Source organism: Coregonus lavaretus, assembly GCF_964263955.1.
Source record: "Coregonus lavaretus genome assembly, chromosome: 14".
In the NCBI taxonomy this organism is placed as follows: Eukaryota; Metazoa; Chordata; class Actinopteri; order Salmoniformes; family Salmonidae; genus Coregonus; species Coregonus lavaretus.
In genome coordinates, this window is record NC_140001.1 from 20,718,459 (window position 1) to 20,737,228 (window position 18,770).

At 44.4% G+C, this 18,770-nt stretch overlaps 3 protein-coding genes across 5 annotated transcripts in view; all 3 read right to left on the reverse strand.

The window, feature by feature from the left end:
* Positions 1–7,527, reverse strand: part of LOC311141799 (paxillin-like) — a 30,392-nt gene extending 22,865 nt beyond the window's left edge. Inside the window, exon 1 of the mRNA XM_084177264.1 lies at positions 7,367–7,527. Within this exon, the coding sequence (XP_084033390.1) occupies positions 7,367–7,379 (13 nt within the window). The 5' untranslated portion in view covers positions 7,380–7,527. The remainder of the gene's footprint in view (positions 1–7,366) is intronic.
* Positions 7,528–9,919: 2,392 nt separating this feature from the next.
* On the reverse strand, positions 9,920–12,369 carry LOC311141804 (cytoplasmic tRNA 2-thiolation protein 1-like). Of its 3 annotated transcripts, none has more exons than XM_084177272.1 (3): positions 11,990–12,369; positions 11,107–11,607; positions 9,920–10,791 (listed from the first exon to the last, which is right to left on the reverse strand). In XM_084177272.1, exons 2-3 carry the CDS (start codon positions 11,600–11,602, stop codon positions 10,256–10,258), a joined length of 1,032 nt encoding a protein of 343 aa, XP_084033398.1. In that variant the 5' UTR covers positions 11,603–11,607; positions 11,990–12,369; the 3' UTR covers positions 9,920–10,255. The 3 variants fall into 3 exon arrangements, with proteins under 3 accessions (XP_084033398.1, XP_084033400.1, XP_084033399.1); XM_084177274.1 differs by having other exon boundaries at positions 12,328–12,357; XM_084177273.1 differs by having other exon boundaries at positions 11,107–11,629; positions 11,990–12,168.
* A 2,396-nt stretch (positions 12,370–14,765) lies between these two features.
* On the reverse strand, positions 14,766–17,068 carry LOC311141810 (beta-crystallin B2-like; the record flags this gene model as incomplete). Its single annotated transcript, XM_084177281.1, has 5 exons — positions 14,766–14,943; positions 15,130–15,272; positions 15,382–15,514; positions 15,844–15,962; positions 17,006–17,068. 5 exons carry the CDS (start codon positions 17,066–17,068, stop codon positions 14,766–14,768), a joined length of 636 nt encoding a protein of 211 aa, XP_084033407.1.
* Between the last annotated feature and the right edge of the window lie 1,702 nt (positions 17,069–18,770).

Genomic DNA, 18,770 nt, shown 5'->3' on the forward strand with positions numbered 1-18,770 from the left:
CCACAACTTTAGAGAACGTTCCCTTAAGAGTCTCAATAGGTCATTAACTAACGTTTTCATAGGAATGTTCCCGTGATGTGCTAGGAATGTTTAAGAGACTATTCCCTTAATGTCAAATAGTACGTGGTTACCATGTTCTCAGAACTTAAGATATTAATGTTCTAGACACGTTTCATGGGAGCGTTGCAAGAATATTAATGTGTCCAGTTCTGATGGTTAGGAGAATATCCCATCAACGTCCCACCAAACACACACAGAACAAAGTTACCAAGTTCTCAGAACATAAACTATTAATGCTCTAGACACGTTTCATGGAAACGTCGCAAGAACATTTGTATCAAAAATTGTCATTACTTATCTTGTTGCCAATCAAGGCCCTGATTGGCGAACTATTGATTATAACTCTGTCTGTTGGCAAGATTAGGGATACTCACACACAGTGCTTTTAACATGGTGTTCTCAGCTTACATATTTGACACACATGATTTCATTGTGCATGTTAATTTATACAGTAAGTATTATTCAACCTATCCTCACCTGGGAGTTGAACGCACAACCTATTGGTTCACAATACGGTGATCTTCCTGCTACGCCACCATGTCCGTGTCAGGTATCAGTTAATCTGACTCTTCTCTCATCATTGATTTGATTTACTTATTTCAGCAATTTAAGAGCATTTGGTATAGTGGTCTAATGTTGGTGGGGCATTTTACCCTGTTTTAATGTTACTGCTGAATCACTATGATAACAAAATAGTTTATTTTTCCACATAATTTCAAGAAGACTATGGCAAGATGCTCAGCTAATACTGATAATTTATGAGAGGTACTGGAAAGGTGGTGGTCATCTTTCAATGAGAAACTGATTTTAATTAGATACACTACATGACCAAAAGTATGTGGACATCTGCTCGTCGAACATCTCATTCCAAAATCATGGGCATTAATATGGAGTTGGTCCCCTTTGCTGCTATAACAGCCTCCACTCTTCTGGGAAGGCATTCCACTAGATGTTGGAACGTTGCTGCAGGGGCTTGCTTCCATTCAGCCATAAGAGCATTAGTGAGGTCAGGCACTGATGTTGGGTGAATAGACCTGACTCGCAGTCGGCGTTCCAATTCATTCCAAAGATGTTCATTGGGGTTGAGGTCAGGGCTCTGTGCAGGCCAGTCAAGTTATTCTACACCAATCTAGTCAAACCATTTATGTATGGCCCTCATTTTGTGCACGGGGGCATTGTCATGCTGAAACAGGAAAGGGCCTTCCCCAAACTGTTGCCACAAAGTTGGAAGCACAGAATCGTCTAGAATGTAATTGTATGCTGTAGTGTTAAGATTTCCCTTCACTGGAACTAGGGGGCGTAGCCCAAACCATGAAAAACAGCCCCAGACCATTATTCCTCCTCCACCAAGCTTGTGTGGCCAACCACTTCGCGGCTGAGCCGTTGTTGCGCCTAGACGTTTCCACTTCACATTAACAGCACTTACAGTTGACCAGGGCAGCTCTAGCAGGGCAGAAATTTGACAAACTGACTTGTTGGAAAGGTGGCAACCTATGACCGTGCCATGTTGAAAGTCACTGACCTCTTCAGTAAGGCCATTCTACTGCAAATGTTTATTTATGGAGATTGCATGGCTGTGTGCTCGATTATATACACCCGTCAGCAATGTATGTGGCTGAAACAGCCGAATCCAGTAATTTGAAGGGGTGTCCACATACTTTTGTATATAGTGTAAGTTAGGGGTCTTATCAAATAATAACATTAACATATATTGATAAGAATGTGAGAGTAGTGAGACACCCCTAGCGGGTCTCAAACCCAGGCCACCAGCACCTATGACGAACGCCATAACCACTGCCCAATAAGGGATATCCTTAGGGCATGTGCTTGCTTAATGAGCCAGTATAGTTAGGGCCTGTCCAGAAGCAAACCCTAACCCCTTCTCTGTAGGCACTTGTGAAACAACTGGATAGGTGTAAGCATTGATCATAGTGATTCAGGAGTAACATTAAAAAACAGAGTTATGGCCCACAAACATTAGACAACTATACAAAAAGCCCTAAAATTGCTGAAATAAGGAAATCAAATCAATGAGGGAATAGTCAGATTAACTGACAACTCCGGTGGCGAACCGTGACTATTGGACCTTCAGTTGGGGAGATAAATTCCAATACGTCAGATCAATATCAAGAAAATAACAGAAACAGAGCATCACTTAATGCGCCAACATTATATTGTGTAGTTGGACCATTGCAGACTCTAGTGCAGGAGACGCATTGCTTTTTGATGACTGAAATCAAACAGGCCTGAGCCGTGCTTCGGGCTGCAGCACAAAGAAAGCACACGGACACAATAGACAGGCCTGACTTTTTTCCCCGCGCTACAGATGGCTGTGGTCCACTAATACAGGACTAGTAAAGGCCCAGTGCACTACTTTTGTGATTTTCATTAATAACATTTGATAGCGGGCTTGCAGTTGCGTCACAAATCACCTAGCAAGCGCACCAGGCACCATGTTGGAAGACCAAAGTCTGTCTGTTGGAAGTCCTCCAATATCCACATCAAATCACATTTTATTGGCCACATGCGCCGAATACAACAGGTGCAGACATTACAGTGAAATGCTTACTTACAGCCCTTAACCAACAGTGCATTTATTTTTAACAAAAAAGTAAAAATAAAACAAACAAAAAAGTGTTGAGAAAAAAAAGAGCAGAATTAAAATAAAATAACAGTAGGGAGGCTATATAGAGGGGGGTACCAGTGCAGAGGCAATGTGCGGGGGCACCGGCTAGTTGAAGTAATATGTACATGTGGGTAGAGTTAAAGGGACTATGCATAAATAATTAACAGAGTAGCAGCAGCGTTCCAAATTACATTATATAAATGAATATGGTTTAAAGGGGCACTTTTGTCATGACGACAAGGTGAAGGTGCTCTTTACTCAAATGGTACAACAGAATCATTCAGATTGTCCAAAGCACAGCATACAGTGCATTTGGAAAGTATTCAGACACCTTCCCCACAATTTGTTACGTTACAGCCATATTCTAAAATTGATTAAATAAAAATCCTCAATCTACACACAATACACCATAATGACAAATCGAAAACAGGTTTATAGAATTCTTTGCAAATATATTAAAAATACAAAACTGAAATATCACATTTACATAAGTATTTAAATCCTTTGCTATGAGACTAGAAATTGAGCTCAGGTGCATCCAGTTTTCCACTGGTTGTAATTCAATTGATTGGACATGATTTGGAAAGGCACACGTGTCTATATAAAGTCCCACAGTTGGCAGTGCATGTCAGAGCAAAAACCAAGCCATGAGGTCGAAGGAATTGTCCATAGAGCGCTGAGATAGGATTGTGTCGAGGCACAGATTGGGGAAGAGTACCAAAACATGTCTGCAGCATTGAAAGTCCCCAGGAACACAGTGGCCATCATTCTTAAATGGAAGAAGTTTGGAACCACCAAGACTCTCCCTAGAGCTGGCCGCCTGGCAAAACTGAGCGATCAGGGGAGAAGGGCCTTGGTCAGGGAAGTGACCAAGAACCCGATGGTCACTCTGACAGAGCTCCAGAGTTCCTCTGTGGAGATGGGAGAACCTTCCAGAAGAAGAACTTTCACAAAGGACTTCCATCTGTGCAGCACTCCACCAATCAGGCCTTTATGGTAGAGTGGCCAGATGAAAGCCACTCCTCAGTAAAAAAAGGCACATGACAGCCCGCTTGGATTTTTCCAAAAGGCACGTAAAGGACTCTCAGACCATGAGAAACAAGATTCTCCTGTCTGATGAAACCAAGATTGAACTCTTTGGGCTGAATGCCAAGCGTCAAGTCTGGAGGAAACCTGGCACCATACCGACGGTGAAGCATGGTGGTGGCAGCATCATGCTGTGGGGATGTTTTTCAGCGGCAGGGACTGGGAGACTAGTCAGGATCGAGGGAAAGATGAACGGAGCAAAGTACAGAGAGATCCTTGATGAACACCTGCTCCAGAGCGCTCAGGACCTCAGCCAGAGCCCGGCCTTGAACCCGATCAAACATCTCTGGAGAGACCTGAAAATAGATGTGCAGCGACGCTCCCCATCCAACCTGACAGAGCTTGAGAGGATCTGCAGAGAAACTCCCCAAATACAGGTGTGCCTAGTTTGTAGAGTAATTCCCAAGAAGACGCAAGGCTGTAATCGCTGCCAAAGGTGCTTCAACAAAGTACTGAGTAAAGGGTCTGAATAATTATGTACATGTAATATTTATATACATTTAGTAATAACACATATGGAATCATGTAGTAACCATAAGTGTTAAACAAATCAAAATATTTTATATTTGAGATTCTTCAAATAGCCACCCTTTGCCTTGATGACAGCTTTGCACACTCTTGGCATTCTCTCAACCAGCTTCATGAGGTAGTCACCTGGAATGCATTTCAATTAACAGGTGTGCCTTCTTAAAATTGTATTTGTGGAATTTCTTTCCTTCTTACTGCGTTTGAGCCAATAAGTTGTGTTGTGACAAGGGACAGGGGGTACACAGAAGATAGCACTATTTGGTAAAAGACCAAGTCCATATTATGGCAAGAACAGCTCAAATAAGCAAAGAGAAACAACAGTCCATCATTACTTTAAGACATGAAGGTCAGTCAATACGGAAAATGTCAAGAACATTGAAACCATCAAGCGCTATGATGAAACTGGCTCTCATGAGGATCACCACATGAATGGAAGACCCAGAGTTACCTCTGCTGCAGAGGATAAGGTCATTAGTTACCAGCCTCAGAAATTGCAGCCCAAATAAATGCGTCACAGAGTTCAAGTAACAGACATCTCAACACCAACTGTTCAGAGGGGACTGTGTGAATCAGGCCTTCATGGTCAAATTGCTGCAAAAAAAAAAAAAAAACACTACTTAAGGACACCAATAAGAAGAGACTTGCTTGGCCCAAGAAACACGAGCAATGGACATTAGACCGGTGGAAATGTGTCCTTTGGTTTGGAGTCCAAATTTGAGATTTTTGGATCAAACCGCTGTGTCTTTGTGAGACGCGGTGTGGGTGAACGGATGATCTCTGCATGTGTTTTTCCCACCGTAAAGCATGGAGGAGGTGTTATGGTGTGGGAGTGCTTTGCTGGTGACACTGTCTGTGATTGATTTAGAATTCAATGCACACTTAACAGCATGGCTACCACAGCATTCTGCAGCGATACGCCATCCCATCTGGTTTGGGTTTAGTGGGACTATCATTTGTTTTTCAACAGGACAATGACCCAACACACCTCCAGGCTGTGTAAGGGCTATTTTACCAAGAAGGAGAGTGATGGAGTGCTGCATCAGATGACCTGGCCTCCACAATTCCCCGACCTCAACCAAATTGAGATGGTTTGGGATGAGTCGGACGCAGAGTGAAGGAAAAGCAGCCAACAAGTGCTCAGCATTTGTGGGAACTCCTTCAAGACTGTCCATATGTGTTATTTCATAGTTTTGATGTCTTCACTATTATTCTACAATGTAGAAAATAGTACAAATAAAGAAAAACCCTTGAATGAGTAGGTGTTCTAAAACTTTTGACCGGTAGTATACACAAATTTTTAGAAGGCCCTCATGGTTCCCCACAGGATAAATGACAGACATGGTGGCGTAGCAGGAAGATCAGAATGCCTTGAATCAAGAGGTTGTGAGTTCAAATCCCAGGGGAGGACATGTTGAATAATAATTACTGTATAAATGAACATGCACAATGTAATCATGCATGTCAAAGTGTGTCCAATATGTATGTCAAAAAAACACTATGTTAACAGCATTGTGCCTGTGTCCCCCAAACCTTGCTAACAAACAAAGCTGTGAATGGATCAGTGGTTCACCAATCAGAGCCTTGATGGGCTTGGCCACAGTAACAAGGGGTGATGTGTAATTTTTTTGAAGAAGAACGGGAACATCAGGCGGCGTCCTGACGATTGATACACAACGTTCCTATCAAACGTGTCTAGTACATTAGTATCTTGTATTCTGAGAACATGGCCATGTTCTATGTATGTTTGGTGGAATGTTGATGGAGTATTCTCCTAACCGTCAGAAAACTACATTAATGAGAACATTGTAACCACATTCTAGATAAGTTCCGTTTTACATTAAGGGAATTTTCACCTAACTTTAACACGGAAATATACTAAAAAGGTTCTCAGAAGGTGTTTGCTAACATAGATAGAATGTTCACCTAACTAATGGAAAACTGGACACGCAAACATTATGGGAACATTACAAAAATGTTCTCTCTCCCTAGAATTATTAGCTGGGTAGGCTTTGGACAGCGGTCATGAGACCCATATATAAAACAGAGGAGACACTAGGCCTACTATCAGCACAGAAGGACTACCACTATAAATAGAAAGTCAGAGACAACCAAATCTAAGTATGGACCCAAGCATTATATAATAAGTAACTATTTAGTTTTACTCATATGCCATAAAGGTTGCCATGAAAAGATAGTGAGTCTTTGCTAATTTGAGCAGGATGCCTGAGAAGGCACGACCATATTTTCCATACAATAAGTGACAATGGGCTTGATTAAAATTCCAAGGGGCAGACATACACTTTATTTATGACATTTCCCATATTGAGATGGTGTCGCCATTTAGAACGTTTGTATAACTGTACCATGACTAACGCTGAACCTACAAGGCTATGACGTTACTAGCTTGCACCGCGTTACATTGGACAACTTCTCGAGTGGCGCAGCGGTCTAAGGCACTGCATCTCAGCGCTTGAGGCGTCACTACAGACCCCTTGGTTCGATTCCAGGCTGTATCACAACTGGCCGTGATTGGGAGTCCCATAGAGCCGCGCACAATTCGTCCGGGTTTGGCCGGTGTAGGCCGTCATTGTAAATAATATTTTTTTCGTAACTGACTTGCCTACAAAATAAATAAAAAACTTCAAGCATCTGTACCAACTGCAATGAGACAGTGTTGTAGTAAAAAAAACGCCCATAGCTTTTCGGCCTACGATGGTAAAGCCAATCAATATGGGTGGAACCTCGTTTTTATACAAACAATGTTGACACCATCAGACGGACTTTTGCCAAAGTGTTAGCTTAAGAAAAAGAATTTATGCAAACGAGTTGACTTGTCACTATTCAGTTCGAAGGATGGAAATCCGACATGAAAAGTGGATAAACCGTGTTTAATTCTAAGCCTTTGTACGTAGTTTAAACTTTTTTTTAAAATCCCACGCCGTCTATTATCCCAAGACCTTGAAATCTCTGCAGCCTCGAAATACATTATTTTCTCTCCACCCATACTTACCGCTATGCTAAATAGAAAAAGGCAGAGATTAGAAAAGGACACGGCTTGAAACTTACCTAAATCGTCCATACTTCCAGAATTGGCTTGACCAGTGAAAATGTTTTCCTGTAATCGTTTTTCGATTTCCGTGGTTTCCTCTCAAAATCTCAATTAGTTTACTCACTGTGCTGAAGTTGGTTGGGAAGTACCGTACACGACCACGCAGCGATGTGCGCGTGTTCTTCACGAGCACGCGCATTTATATACGCCGACATAAACGAGAACCCCGGGCAATTTAAATAACGTGATAAAGCGCGGCCTCTAGCGAGTGAAACTACATTTATACAAAGTAGCCTACTACTGTATATCACAGGCTCGTACTTATTATACGTCAGTGGACAGACAGGCTGCCTCAAATAAACATTGTTTATGAAAACATTGTAACCGTGACTGATGAAGAAACATTTTTACACAAGACATAATTTACAGCAGATACACCTACACTACCGGTCAAAAGTTGTAGAACACCTACTCATTCAAGGATTTTTCTTTATTTTTACTATTTACTACATTGTAGAATAATAGTGAAGACATCAAAACTATGAAATAACACATATGGAATCATGTAGTAACCAAAAAAGTGTTAAACAAATCAAAATATATTTTATATTTGAGATTCTTCAAATAGCCACCCTTTGCCTTGATGACAGCTTTGCACACTCTTGGCATTCTCTCAACCAGCTTCACCTGGAATGCTTTTCCAACAGTCTTGAATGAGTTCCCACATATGCTGAGCACTTGTTGGCTGCTTTTCCTTCACTCTGCGGTCCGACTCATCCCAAACCATCTCAATTTGGTTGAGGTCGGGGAATTGTGGAGGCCAGGTCATCTGATGCAGCACTTCATCACTCTCCTTCTTGGTAAAATAGCCCTACACAGCCTGGAGGTGTGTTGGGTCATTGTCCTGTTGAAAAACAAATGATAGTCCCAATAAGCCCAAACCAGATGGGATGGCGTATCGCTGCAGAATGCTGTGGTAGCCATGCTGGTTAAGTGTGCCTTGAATTCTAAATAAATCATAGACACCAGCAAAGCATCCCCACACCATAACACCTCCTCCTCCATGCTTTACTGTGGGAAATACACATGCAGAGATCATCCGTTCACCCACACCGCGTCTCACAAAGACATAGCGGTTGGAACCAAAAATCTCAAATTTGGACTCCAGACCAAAGGACACATTTCCACCGGTCTAATGTCCATTGCTCGTGTTTCTTGGCCCAAGCAAGTCTCTTCCTATTATTGGTGTCGTTTAGTAGTGGTTTCTTTGCAGCAATTCGACCACGAAGGCCTGATTCACACAGTCTCCTCTGAACAGCTGATGTTGAGATGTGTTACTTAAACTCTGTGAAGCATTTATTTGGGCTGCAATTTCTGAGGCTGGTAACTAATGACCTTATCTTCTGCAGCAGAGGTAACTCTGGGTCTTCCTTTCCTGTGGCGGTCCTCATGAGAGACAGTTTCATTATAGCGCTTGATGGTTTTTGAGACTGCACTTGAAGAAACTTTCAAAGTTCTTGAAATGTTCTGTATTGACTGACCTTCATGTCTTAAAGTAATGATGGACTGTCGTTACTCCTGAGTGGCGCAGTGGTCTAAGGCACTGCATCGCAGTGCTAACTGTGTCACTAAAGATCCTGGTTCGAATCCAGGCTCTGTCGCAGCCGGCCACGACCGGGAGACTCATGGGCGGCGCTCAATTGGCCCAGCGTCGTCCAGGGTAGGGGAGGGAATGGCCGGCAGGGATATAGCTCAGTTGATAGAGCATGGCGTTTGCAACGCCAGGGTTGTGGGTTCGATTCCCACGGGGGGCCAGTATAAAAAAATAAAATAAAAAAAATGTATTCACTAACTGTAAGTCGCTCTGGATAAGAGCGTCTGCTAAATGACTTAAATGTAAAATGTTTCTCTTTGCTTATTTGAGCTGCTCTTGCCATAATACGGACATTATATTTTACCAAATAGGTCTATCTTCTGTATACTCCCTTACCTTGTCACAACACAACTGATTGGCTCAAACGCATTAAGGAAAGAAATTCCACAAATTAACTTTTAAGAAGGCACACCTGTTAATTGAAATGCATTCCAGGTGACTACCTCATGAAGCTGGTTGAGAGAATGCCAAGAGTGTGCAAAGCTATCATCAAGGCAAAGGGTGGCTATTTGAAGAATCTCAAATATAAAATATATTTTGATTTGTTTAACACTTTTTTGGTTACTACATGAGTCCATATGTGTTATTTCATAGTTTTGATGTCTTCACTATTATTCTACAATGTAGAAAATAGTACATATAAAGAAAAACCCTTGAATGAGTAGGTGTTCTAAAACTTTTGACCGGTAGTGTACCTATATATTTTATAATAGGCATAGTAGCCTATTAATTTGACCTTAGTTACAAGGCAGTGTTAAGGTCAATTCCACCTCAATAACGAAAATAATTTTCATACATAAAAATTGTTTCAGCTAGGACTTTTTTTTCCAATTTGTGAAAAATGTAATCCTAACACAAGTACGTGTAAGAAGTCTCTTGAGGAATGTTTCAGAGACTAAATCATAAGAGGCCATGCAAACGTTGAATGGCTTTATTATACAGATACCGCACAAAATACACTTTTATTTCAATCATCAGCTGGCAGAGGTTCCATAATTCACTGACCACATAGCCGAATGTACATTTTATTTGGATTCCAGCAACTGCAAGGACCTTTTTAATCAATCATTATCACTTCCCCATTGTTCAGTGGCCGAAAAGGGGAAACGCTGGCTACTCTTTCATTAGAGGCTCTCCTTCAATTCCAAGCTGAAACTTAAAAACAACTCCACATCTGGTTTAGTCATCTTCGGTTACTCATTTCAAAGTGTAACTTCACAGAAACAGTGGTGATCCTGAGACGTTCTGCCTCTCAGAAGTCCACAGCCTTGAGCTTCCTCTCCTCTGCCTGGGTCAGAGGCTGCTGTGAGAGGATCTTCCCGTGGAGGCGGTGGTGCTTGCCGATTCCTAGTCTAGGCAGGCCACGGTTCAGGCCCTCCAGCAGAACACAGGATTTACACAGCGCCTGGCTGGAGATGTAGCCACAGCGGCCGCAGGTCCCCTGAATGGGCATCTTCACACCCTCCCTCACTGACAGGTTCTCCCCAGAGTGGATGACGTCCATGATGGCGCTGGGCCGCACAGCCTCCAGGTCTTTCAGGAAGGTGCGGGCATGACCTCGGTAGGCGTTGGGGGAGTAAATGCACTCTGTGGAGAAGTAGTCCAGCTTCTTGAAGTAGGCGTAGAGGACAATCTCCTTCTCGTAGGCGTATTTGAGGGGCTTGCAGCGTGGCACTACCCCCTCGCCCTCGCTGGCTGTGCTGATGGCAGTGCAGCGACGCAGACGGGCGATGTCTCCTCGGAGGACATTCATCAGAACTGTCTCTGCCACGTCATCAGCGTTGTGACCTGAGAACAGTCAGAAACACAAACAGTCCTTTAAAATCAGTCCCTCCAGGATTTCGCAGTTTTTTTGTGATAGTTGCATGCCAAAATGCTTGATTTTGCTGTGGCAATAATTACATTTTGCATGGCAAGTTGCATTGATTGGTCAAATTTGCATGCCCTCGCATTATATGCAGGAAAATGTTGATTTTGCTAAAAGGGTTGTGATCACAGAATCGCAAAATCCTGGAGGGACTGTTTAAACTAGGCTACGCCTCATCTGAAATAAGATAGATAAAATAAGCCTGCTCAATAACAAATATATTTGTCTTATATTACCTGTACATATCTTATCAACCTTCAGCATCATGGCTCCCCTGTCCAGTGCCTGCCTTCGGAACACTCCACAGAAAGTGCAATTGTTCTTCAGTCCGATTTGCTTCACTATGGCATCCATGGTCCAGCCATACAGCTCCTCATAGGACACAATCTTCAGAGGTAGCTCATACTGCTGCTGGTTCCTCTTCACAGTCTCCAAGGAGTCGTCACGGTAACCTGTGATGCCCTCGTCCACAGACAGCAGCAGTAGTTTCAGGCCGTAGTTATAGCGCTCATTTAGGACCTTCATGAGGTGTGCCAGCACAGTGGAGTCCTTCCCGCCCGAGGCACCAATGCCCACAGTCTCTCCATCTTTGAAGAGCTGCGCTGACATTATTGTCTGATGCACCTCCTCCTCAAAGGCCCAGAAGAAGCACTCTTTGCACAGGGAATGGGCTGTCTTTGGACGTTTCAGCACTGCACGCTTCTCAGCACAGCTGCTACAAAGGACTGGCATCTTGACTGTGGAGGACAGGAGAGTTTGCTATATGAAGGCAATAGCATAAATAATTATCCCTTTACAAGGTTGAAGTATTCATCTGTGTTATAAGAGTTAAGTATAGGATGTCAAACAGACTACTAGCCAGCTAAGGGTTCTGCATATAAACTGAAGGTTCTGCAGGATACTGGACAACCTATGCAAATAACAGTTATCTAGCTAACAACAATATGTCAGTTTAGGTTAGTTATCTAGCTAGCTAGAAACACATACTTTGATGAGCGGCTTGATAGCTAGCTAGCAAGTTACGTTAGCTCCGGAAGCTCACAGGTGTTAGCTAAAGATGCTAGCTAGCTAGCTAGCTAGCAGTTACTTAACCGCTGCTAAAAACTGAAAATGCCTTACCAAACTCCAATTGAAAATATGTTAAGTATCGCCTCTAGCCGTGCTCGATGCGCAGTGCTTTTATGCCATGTCTAAACTTGTTTAAAAAACAGGGCTAATGCCGCGTTAAAAGGAACTGGGAAATCGGAAAACTTCGACTTCCGACTTCAGTGCGTTGAAGACAACTGGGAACTCGATACAAAAAAAAAGGGAAAAATCGATTTGAACGGTCATCCAAATCGGGAACTCGGGCCTCTTTCTATAGCTCCGACTTTCCGAACTAAAGATCACTGACGTCATGATTTGACTTCGTATTTTTCCGAGTTCCTAGTTGTTTTGAACGCGGCATAATATCTTACCAATGCTACGTCGTCTTCTTCTTCTTCTTCTTCTTCTTCTTCTTCTTTGGAGTTTATCGGGGGTTGGCATCCAATATGTTACATTACCGCCCCCAACTGGACTATAATATAAATCCATTATACTTTGTGATACAAAATGAAAACTAAACCTATGCTAGTGGAGGCTGCTGAGGGGAGGACGGCTCATAATAATGGCTGTAATGAGCAAATGGAATGGCATCAAACCATGTTTGATGTATTTGATACCATTCCACTGATTCCGCTCCAGCCATTACCACGAGCCCGTCCTCCCCAATTAAGGTGCCACCAACCTCCTGTGCCCTACACCTAACTAACCCTACACTCAATAAAAACCCACTACCCCATTCCACTACTTTTACCCTATCTACTCCTGCAACATGCCAACGGCCTGGGAGGACGGGACACCACCACTCAATACACCCTGTAACTCTTCTGAAGTCAAATCTTGAATACCCAAATACTTCTCTGCAGCTGCAACCACAACATCTATTTTCTGTGATTTACGTTCCATTTCTGTGGTACTGTTCATAACCATTGCTATGAACGCTAAGAAGCCAACCTTACTGAAGCATATATCACTTGTTGGCATATCCCTCTGTGTTGGCACAGATCTACTACTCACAGGGGTCCTCTCAGGATCCCTCACCCTTAACCCATCCTCCTCTACTTTCTTCACTGCCTCAGCATACTACACCTTCTGCACTACTCTGACTCTAACCACCTCAACCTGCCTCTCTCGCACCGGATACTTCCGATCCCCAGCAACATGGGCACCCCTACAGTTGACACACACAACTTTATCCACCGAAACGACACAATCCTCTATCCCATGCCCTCCTGCACACTTCCCACATCTTGAAATTTCCCTCCTACAAACTGCTGCGACATGACCATAAACATTGCACCTGAAACAGCGCAGTGGATTCGGCACAAAAACTAACTGATATATGGTAACATGACTTTGTCGGGTAAAAACTCTGACTCAAAACTCAAAAGGACTGACAGTGACTCCTCTGTTTCACCACGCTCACCACCGGGTTTGCGAAGCACCAAACGGTTGGCATCAGGAACACCAGGAATCTTCAACTTCAATTGCTCCGCCTCTACATTACCCCAGAAATCACTCCTTTCAATGGTGCCCTGTTCCGAATAGCAAAGCAAGAAACAGATCTTGACCCAAGCTGCGTGACACTGAGCACCCGCTCCCTCTGTTCAGAAGAAACACAAACAAAAATCACAAGTCCACTACAGGTTACCTTCACTGATTCAACTGCACCCACCTCCTTTCCCACCCACCCTGAAACCATTAACAAATTCGCCAAAAGGCAAGGATCCACTTTCTCCAAAAATGTCACTCCTACTGGACCAGATTCTTCTTTATCATGTCCATTGATGCCAGGCTTGGGTCCTGAGCTCTTCACCACACTTTCCACCTCACTTAACTCGCCGCCCTCATTCACTTCCATTTCACCTCCAGAACTCGGTCTGGCTCACTCTGTTCGCACCTGACACCAATCTTCTCCATTTGTATCGCCATCTTCCTCAAATTCAAATGCAACCTCTGCTTTCCTCATTATCTTCAACCTCTTCTTCCTATTTTTCTCCCTCCATTCCTCCTCAGAAATCCACCTTTCTGTGTCCCTGTCCCAATATTCCTCTTCTCCTGACTTTGCTTGCGGCCCGGTGGCATCCCGACGTAACTCCATCTCATAATCGTCCTGCTCTCCTCGGAAACATGTCTTCTTAGGGCGCCAACATTTTGAGAGCGTGAGTAGTGGCCACACACAGAAAAACGACCGACCCGCATGTTCTTCTTTCTTTTCCGGTGTTGTTATTAATTACAGTAAATTAAGTGAGTGTCCATTCTGCGCGGGTAACCAATCACAGCAAGTTAGAAAGCTGCCCTACATAACTGGAGATTATTTTGTATTAAAATGTAATAATACAGTATTTCCTCCAGTACTGGATTACTTTGTAGCATTTTGCTTCATATAATGATGAGGTTCTGATACTGTCATCTGTAGGCTATTACAGGGCTGCTATGAAATTGGACCAAGTCACATATTCAGTTTTATATTTGATACCATTAAAATTACTCATCATCCAATCACTCTTCCATCTACATATTTTGGTCTGAAACGCATTAGTTGCTGTTGTGGCTCAGTAATTGAAAGGTTAACTGTTTGTTCAGATAAACAATACAGCAGGAAATGTGTAGAAGTGAAAACACAGTTGAGTCACATGACCACTTGAAAGATAAGCAACAAGGATTTATTATTTTGCTTTAAAGGATTGTGCTACTGAAACAATGACAATAGGCATCAAAATGCAATTTTGAGTAGGTGTTGGAGAGAGGGGTGTGGGAATGAGCAGGATTGCAGGGGTTAGGGCTTGGGGCAGGAAAGAGTCATATAAGCTTAGTTAGCGCCAGCAGCAGGGTGAAAAGCTCCCCTCTGGTGCCACTGCAGGTCTCGGATGCGCCTGACGGACTGGATCTGAGGGAACTGGGCACCAAACTCAGCACAGTCCTTGTATTCCCCCTTCTCAAACAGGTACTGATAGCCTCTGTAGCCAGGATACTGGTACCCCACCCAACTGGTACACAACCAGCAGAGGTGTGAGAGTCATGGAATGGGAGAGAGAAAATGAGAAAAGTATTTAGAGAAGAAAGCCATGGAGATAAGATCAATACATGTGATTAAGAGAAAATGGCAATATGATATGGCAATGTTTGGGCAGATATTGCTGTAACAGAACTCTGCTGTTGGCGGACAGACTCACGTGCCACTCTGAACTCTGACAGAGGACACCTTCTCTTGGTATCCGTGTGAGTGGAAGCTGGGGACATCATCATCTATGATCTCGATCTTCTTCCCCGCGAAACTGGGGTTTTCATAAAGGACAATCTTGTGCTCCTGGCTGTCCTGTGAGGAGAATAGAAAACACACCATAAGAAACAGTCACAGAGAATCTTCAAAAAGGCTGAACAAAATGGCTGATTTGTGTTGTAGTAGAGAAGGTGTGCTGTGTTACCACTTTAATGGGGCGGAATGCAAAGATGTTGTCGCTACGTCTGCTGTTGGTCCAGGAATCCCAGCGAGGATACTCCCCCTTCTCAAACACATACTGTTCCCCTTTACAGTTAGCCTGCTCGTATCCCACCCATCTGAGGAAGCACAGACGAGTCAGGTAAGGAGGGCACAAGGTGGTTGAGGGGGGAAGTGAAGGATAACAAAAACAAGATGAACGGTGCATGAACATACTGTGCCTTGTGCACAATGCAGTGACTATATTTGTGTTATGGAAGTGTTTGTTTTCCTGTACAGAACCATTTTCTTTTGTCCTATCTGCCCCCCCACACACACCACTATCTAACTCCTATTGTTTTTGTCTCTATCTTTCTCTTTTGTTTAACTCTCACCCTTTGTCTCACTCGTACTCCCTCTCCCTCTCCCTCTCCCTCTCTCTATCATACTATCTCTGAGCCACACTCACGGTCCACACAGCACCAGTATGGAGCCCACTTTCTCCACGCCTGCTTCCTGGAGGTCGTTACAGGGACCAGTCAGCTCATGGCAACGCCCCTGGAAGTTCTCCTGTTCATAGATGATCAACTGTGGAAGACAAGGAGAGACAACATGGATGTGTAGGTCTCCTTGCTCGTCCTGATGGCCTCTCAAGTTATACAGGGAAATTATGTAGAATACTGTGTAACTTTTGCTTTGAACAATCCCACGGTGTCGCATTGTCCTTGATCCACCCTGCCCCACCATTATCCATTCCTTTCACCTGCCCTCCTCAGCCCTGCCCTGCCCTGCCCTCCTCTGCCCTGCCCTCCTCTGCCCTCCTCTGCCCTGCCCTCCCCTGCCCTCCTCTGCCCTGCCCTTCTCTGCCCTGCCTTCCTCTGTCCTGCCCTCCTCTGCCCTGCCCTCCTCTGCCCTGCCCTCCTCTGCCCTGCCCTTCTCTGCCCTGCCTTCCTCTGTCCTGCCCTCCTCTGCCCTGCCCTCCTCTGCCCTGCCCTCCTCTGCCCTGCCCTTCTCTGCCCTGCCTTCCTCTGTCCTGCCCTCCTCTGCCCTGCCCTCCTCTGCCCTGCCCTCCTCTGTCCTGCCCTCCTCTGCCCTGCCCTCCTCTGCCCTGCCCTTCTCTGCCCTGCCCTCCTCTGTCCTGCCCTCCTCTGCCCTGCCCTCCTCTGCCCTGCCCTTCTCTGCCCTGCCTTCCTCTGTCCTGCCCTCCTCTGCCCTGCCCTCCTCTGCCCTGCCCTCCTCTGCCCTGCCCTCCTCTGCCCTGCCCTTCTCTGCCCTGCCCTCCTCTGTCCTGCCCTGCCCTCCCCTGCCCTCCTCTGCCCTGCCCTCCTCTGCCCTGCCTTCCTCTGTCCTGCCCTCCTCTGCCCTGCCCTTCTCTGCCCTGCCCTCCTCTGTCCTGCCCTTCTCTGCCCTGCCCTCCCCTGCCCTCCTCTGCCCTGCCCTGCCCTCCTCTGTCCTGCCCTTCTCTGCCCTGCCCTCCTCTGTCCTGCCGTCCTCTGCCCTGCCCTGCCCTCCTCTGCCCTGCCCTCCTCTGCCCTGCCCTCCTCTGCCCTGCCCTGCCCTCCGCTGCCCTGCCCTCCTCTGCCCTGCCCTCCTCTGCCCTTCCTCTCCCCCTCTCCCTCTCTCCCCCTCACCTTGAAAGCACTGGTGCCTGGCTGCTGCTGCTTGGATGCAGGGTTCTGGTGGTCTGTGGCCATAGTGAACAGGATGGATTATGATGAAACTGTACAGAGATAAAGGAGAAATTATGGAGCGCATAACATATATTTTTAGGGTCCAGTAGACTAGTTGAACATTTTTATATTCCAATGGGTAGTTTGCAGTTTGATAGGATAGTGGCAAAAATAATGAAATAATAGTGCCAGAAAATCTGCAGTTAAATTCTGCACAAAACTGGTTCTCTCATGTATGTAAACAAAAGTCCCTGCCCCTTTCTCTACTAAAAAATATTCGGGGCAAAAAAGTGAAATTGACAACAGTCCTCATGTTAATCTATTTGTTTGTAAGTTAAATAATTTTATGTATAGTGAATGACAAAGAAGTGTGTTACCCCAACATGTTAAATAAATTAACTTCAAAGTGATGTTTGTTTTTTAAAAACTAGATAAAATAATGTGGAGAGCGACGGTCGTGAATCTCTTACCAGTACCTGTCTGTGCCAGTGTGTTTGCGATGGCATGCTGAGCTCAATATATACGGCGCGCTCAGGGGTGGAAACTCTGCCAACACTCCTCTGTGTCCAAGCCACCCTCCAGATCAGCCTGCAATAGGCTGAGCAGACGGGACTGTGGGGTCACCGCTCTGCCTGGCCCCCCTTCTCACTCCCCCTCAAAGTTATTTCATTACTTGTCAATTTCATCCAGCCGGTCATTGTTCGATATCCACATGATTCAGCACAACCTGTGCCAAGAGTCCCACACTTACAATGAGAGCTGCCTGTATGCCTGGACCACCAGAGTGGGATAGAGAGAGAGGATGATAGAGAGAAGGGAGAGTGCCAAATTGATAGAAAGAGACTGATTTAACTCACAAAATCTAGTATATTTCCGTTTACTCTTACATAGGTTAACATAGTATTCATTTGGGTCGTTATTGGCAATGCTTTCTATTGGAGAGCATTTACTGTAAGTGCATGCAAGGTATAATATAACAGTTTTCCTATCATTGCCACATATGGAAGCTTACACATCCAGAAGTCATCTGCACTAAGCTGACAAAAATTTTGTCATGCCAAGTTAACTTTCTGCTGTTGGCAGGAGAAGTGCAGAGTTGCACACACATGTGAGCTGTCAATAAGAGGGCATAGTGTTTCACTCGTTGGATGCAGTCACTGGAGTACATTTCACTTGTTGAATGTAGATAATTCTGTAAATTGGTCGAAATAAATATAGTTGGATCGAGTAATTATAGATGGTTGGAGTTAGAGGTAATGAACGTGGCACAATAGTAAGATGGAGCAGGGGTAGTTCCGTGGTTGGAGGAATCAGAGGTTGGCCTAGTGCACAGATAGAAGAACATGTGCAGTGCTGTGAATAGAATCAAATGCATTGCACTGGATAAAGGTAGCGTAGGGTTAGGATTTTTGTGGTTGTGATGGAATGGGGAAATGAATAGAGGACAATGAGATACATGGTTGAAAAGTATGTTTATTAAATAGGAAAAAGTACATTGGCAATCAGTGCTATTTACACAACCCTTGGCCTGTATGGGCTGAATCCAAGATGGACATCCCATGGCATTGACCACCTACCTAAATCATTGCCCCATTTCAATCTTCAACCTGGAATAACGTTTGCATGATAAGAAGGCAAAAGTAGACTAGCCTTGTGCAGGAAAATATGATGACACTCTTATTCATAACAACAACAAAAAACAGGTAGCTAAATATAATAACAAGAT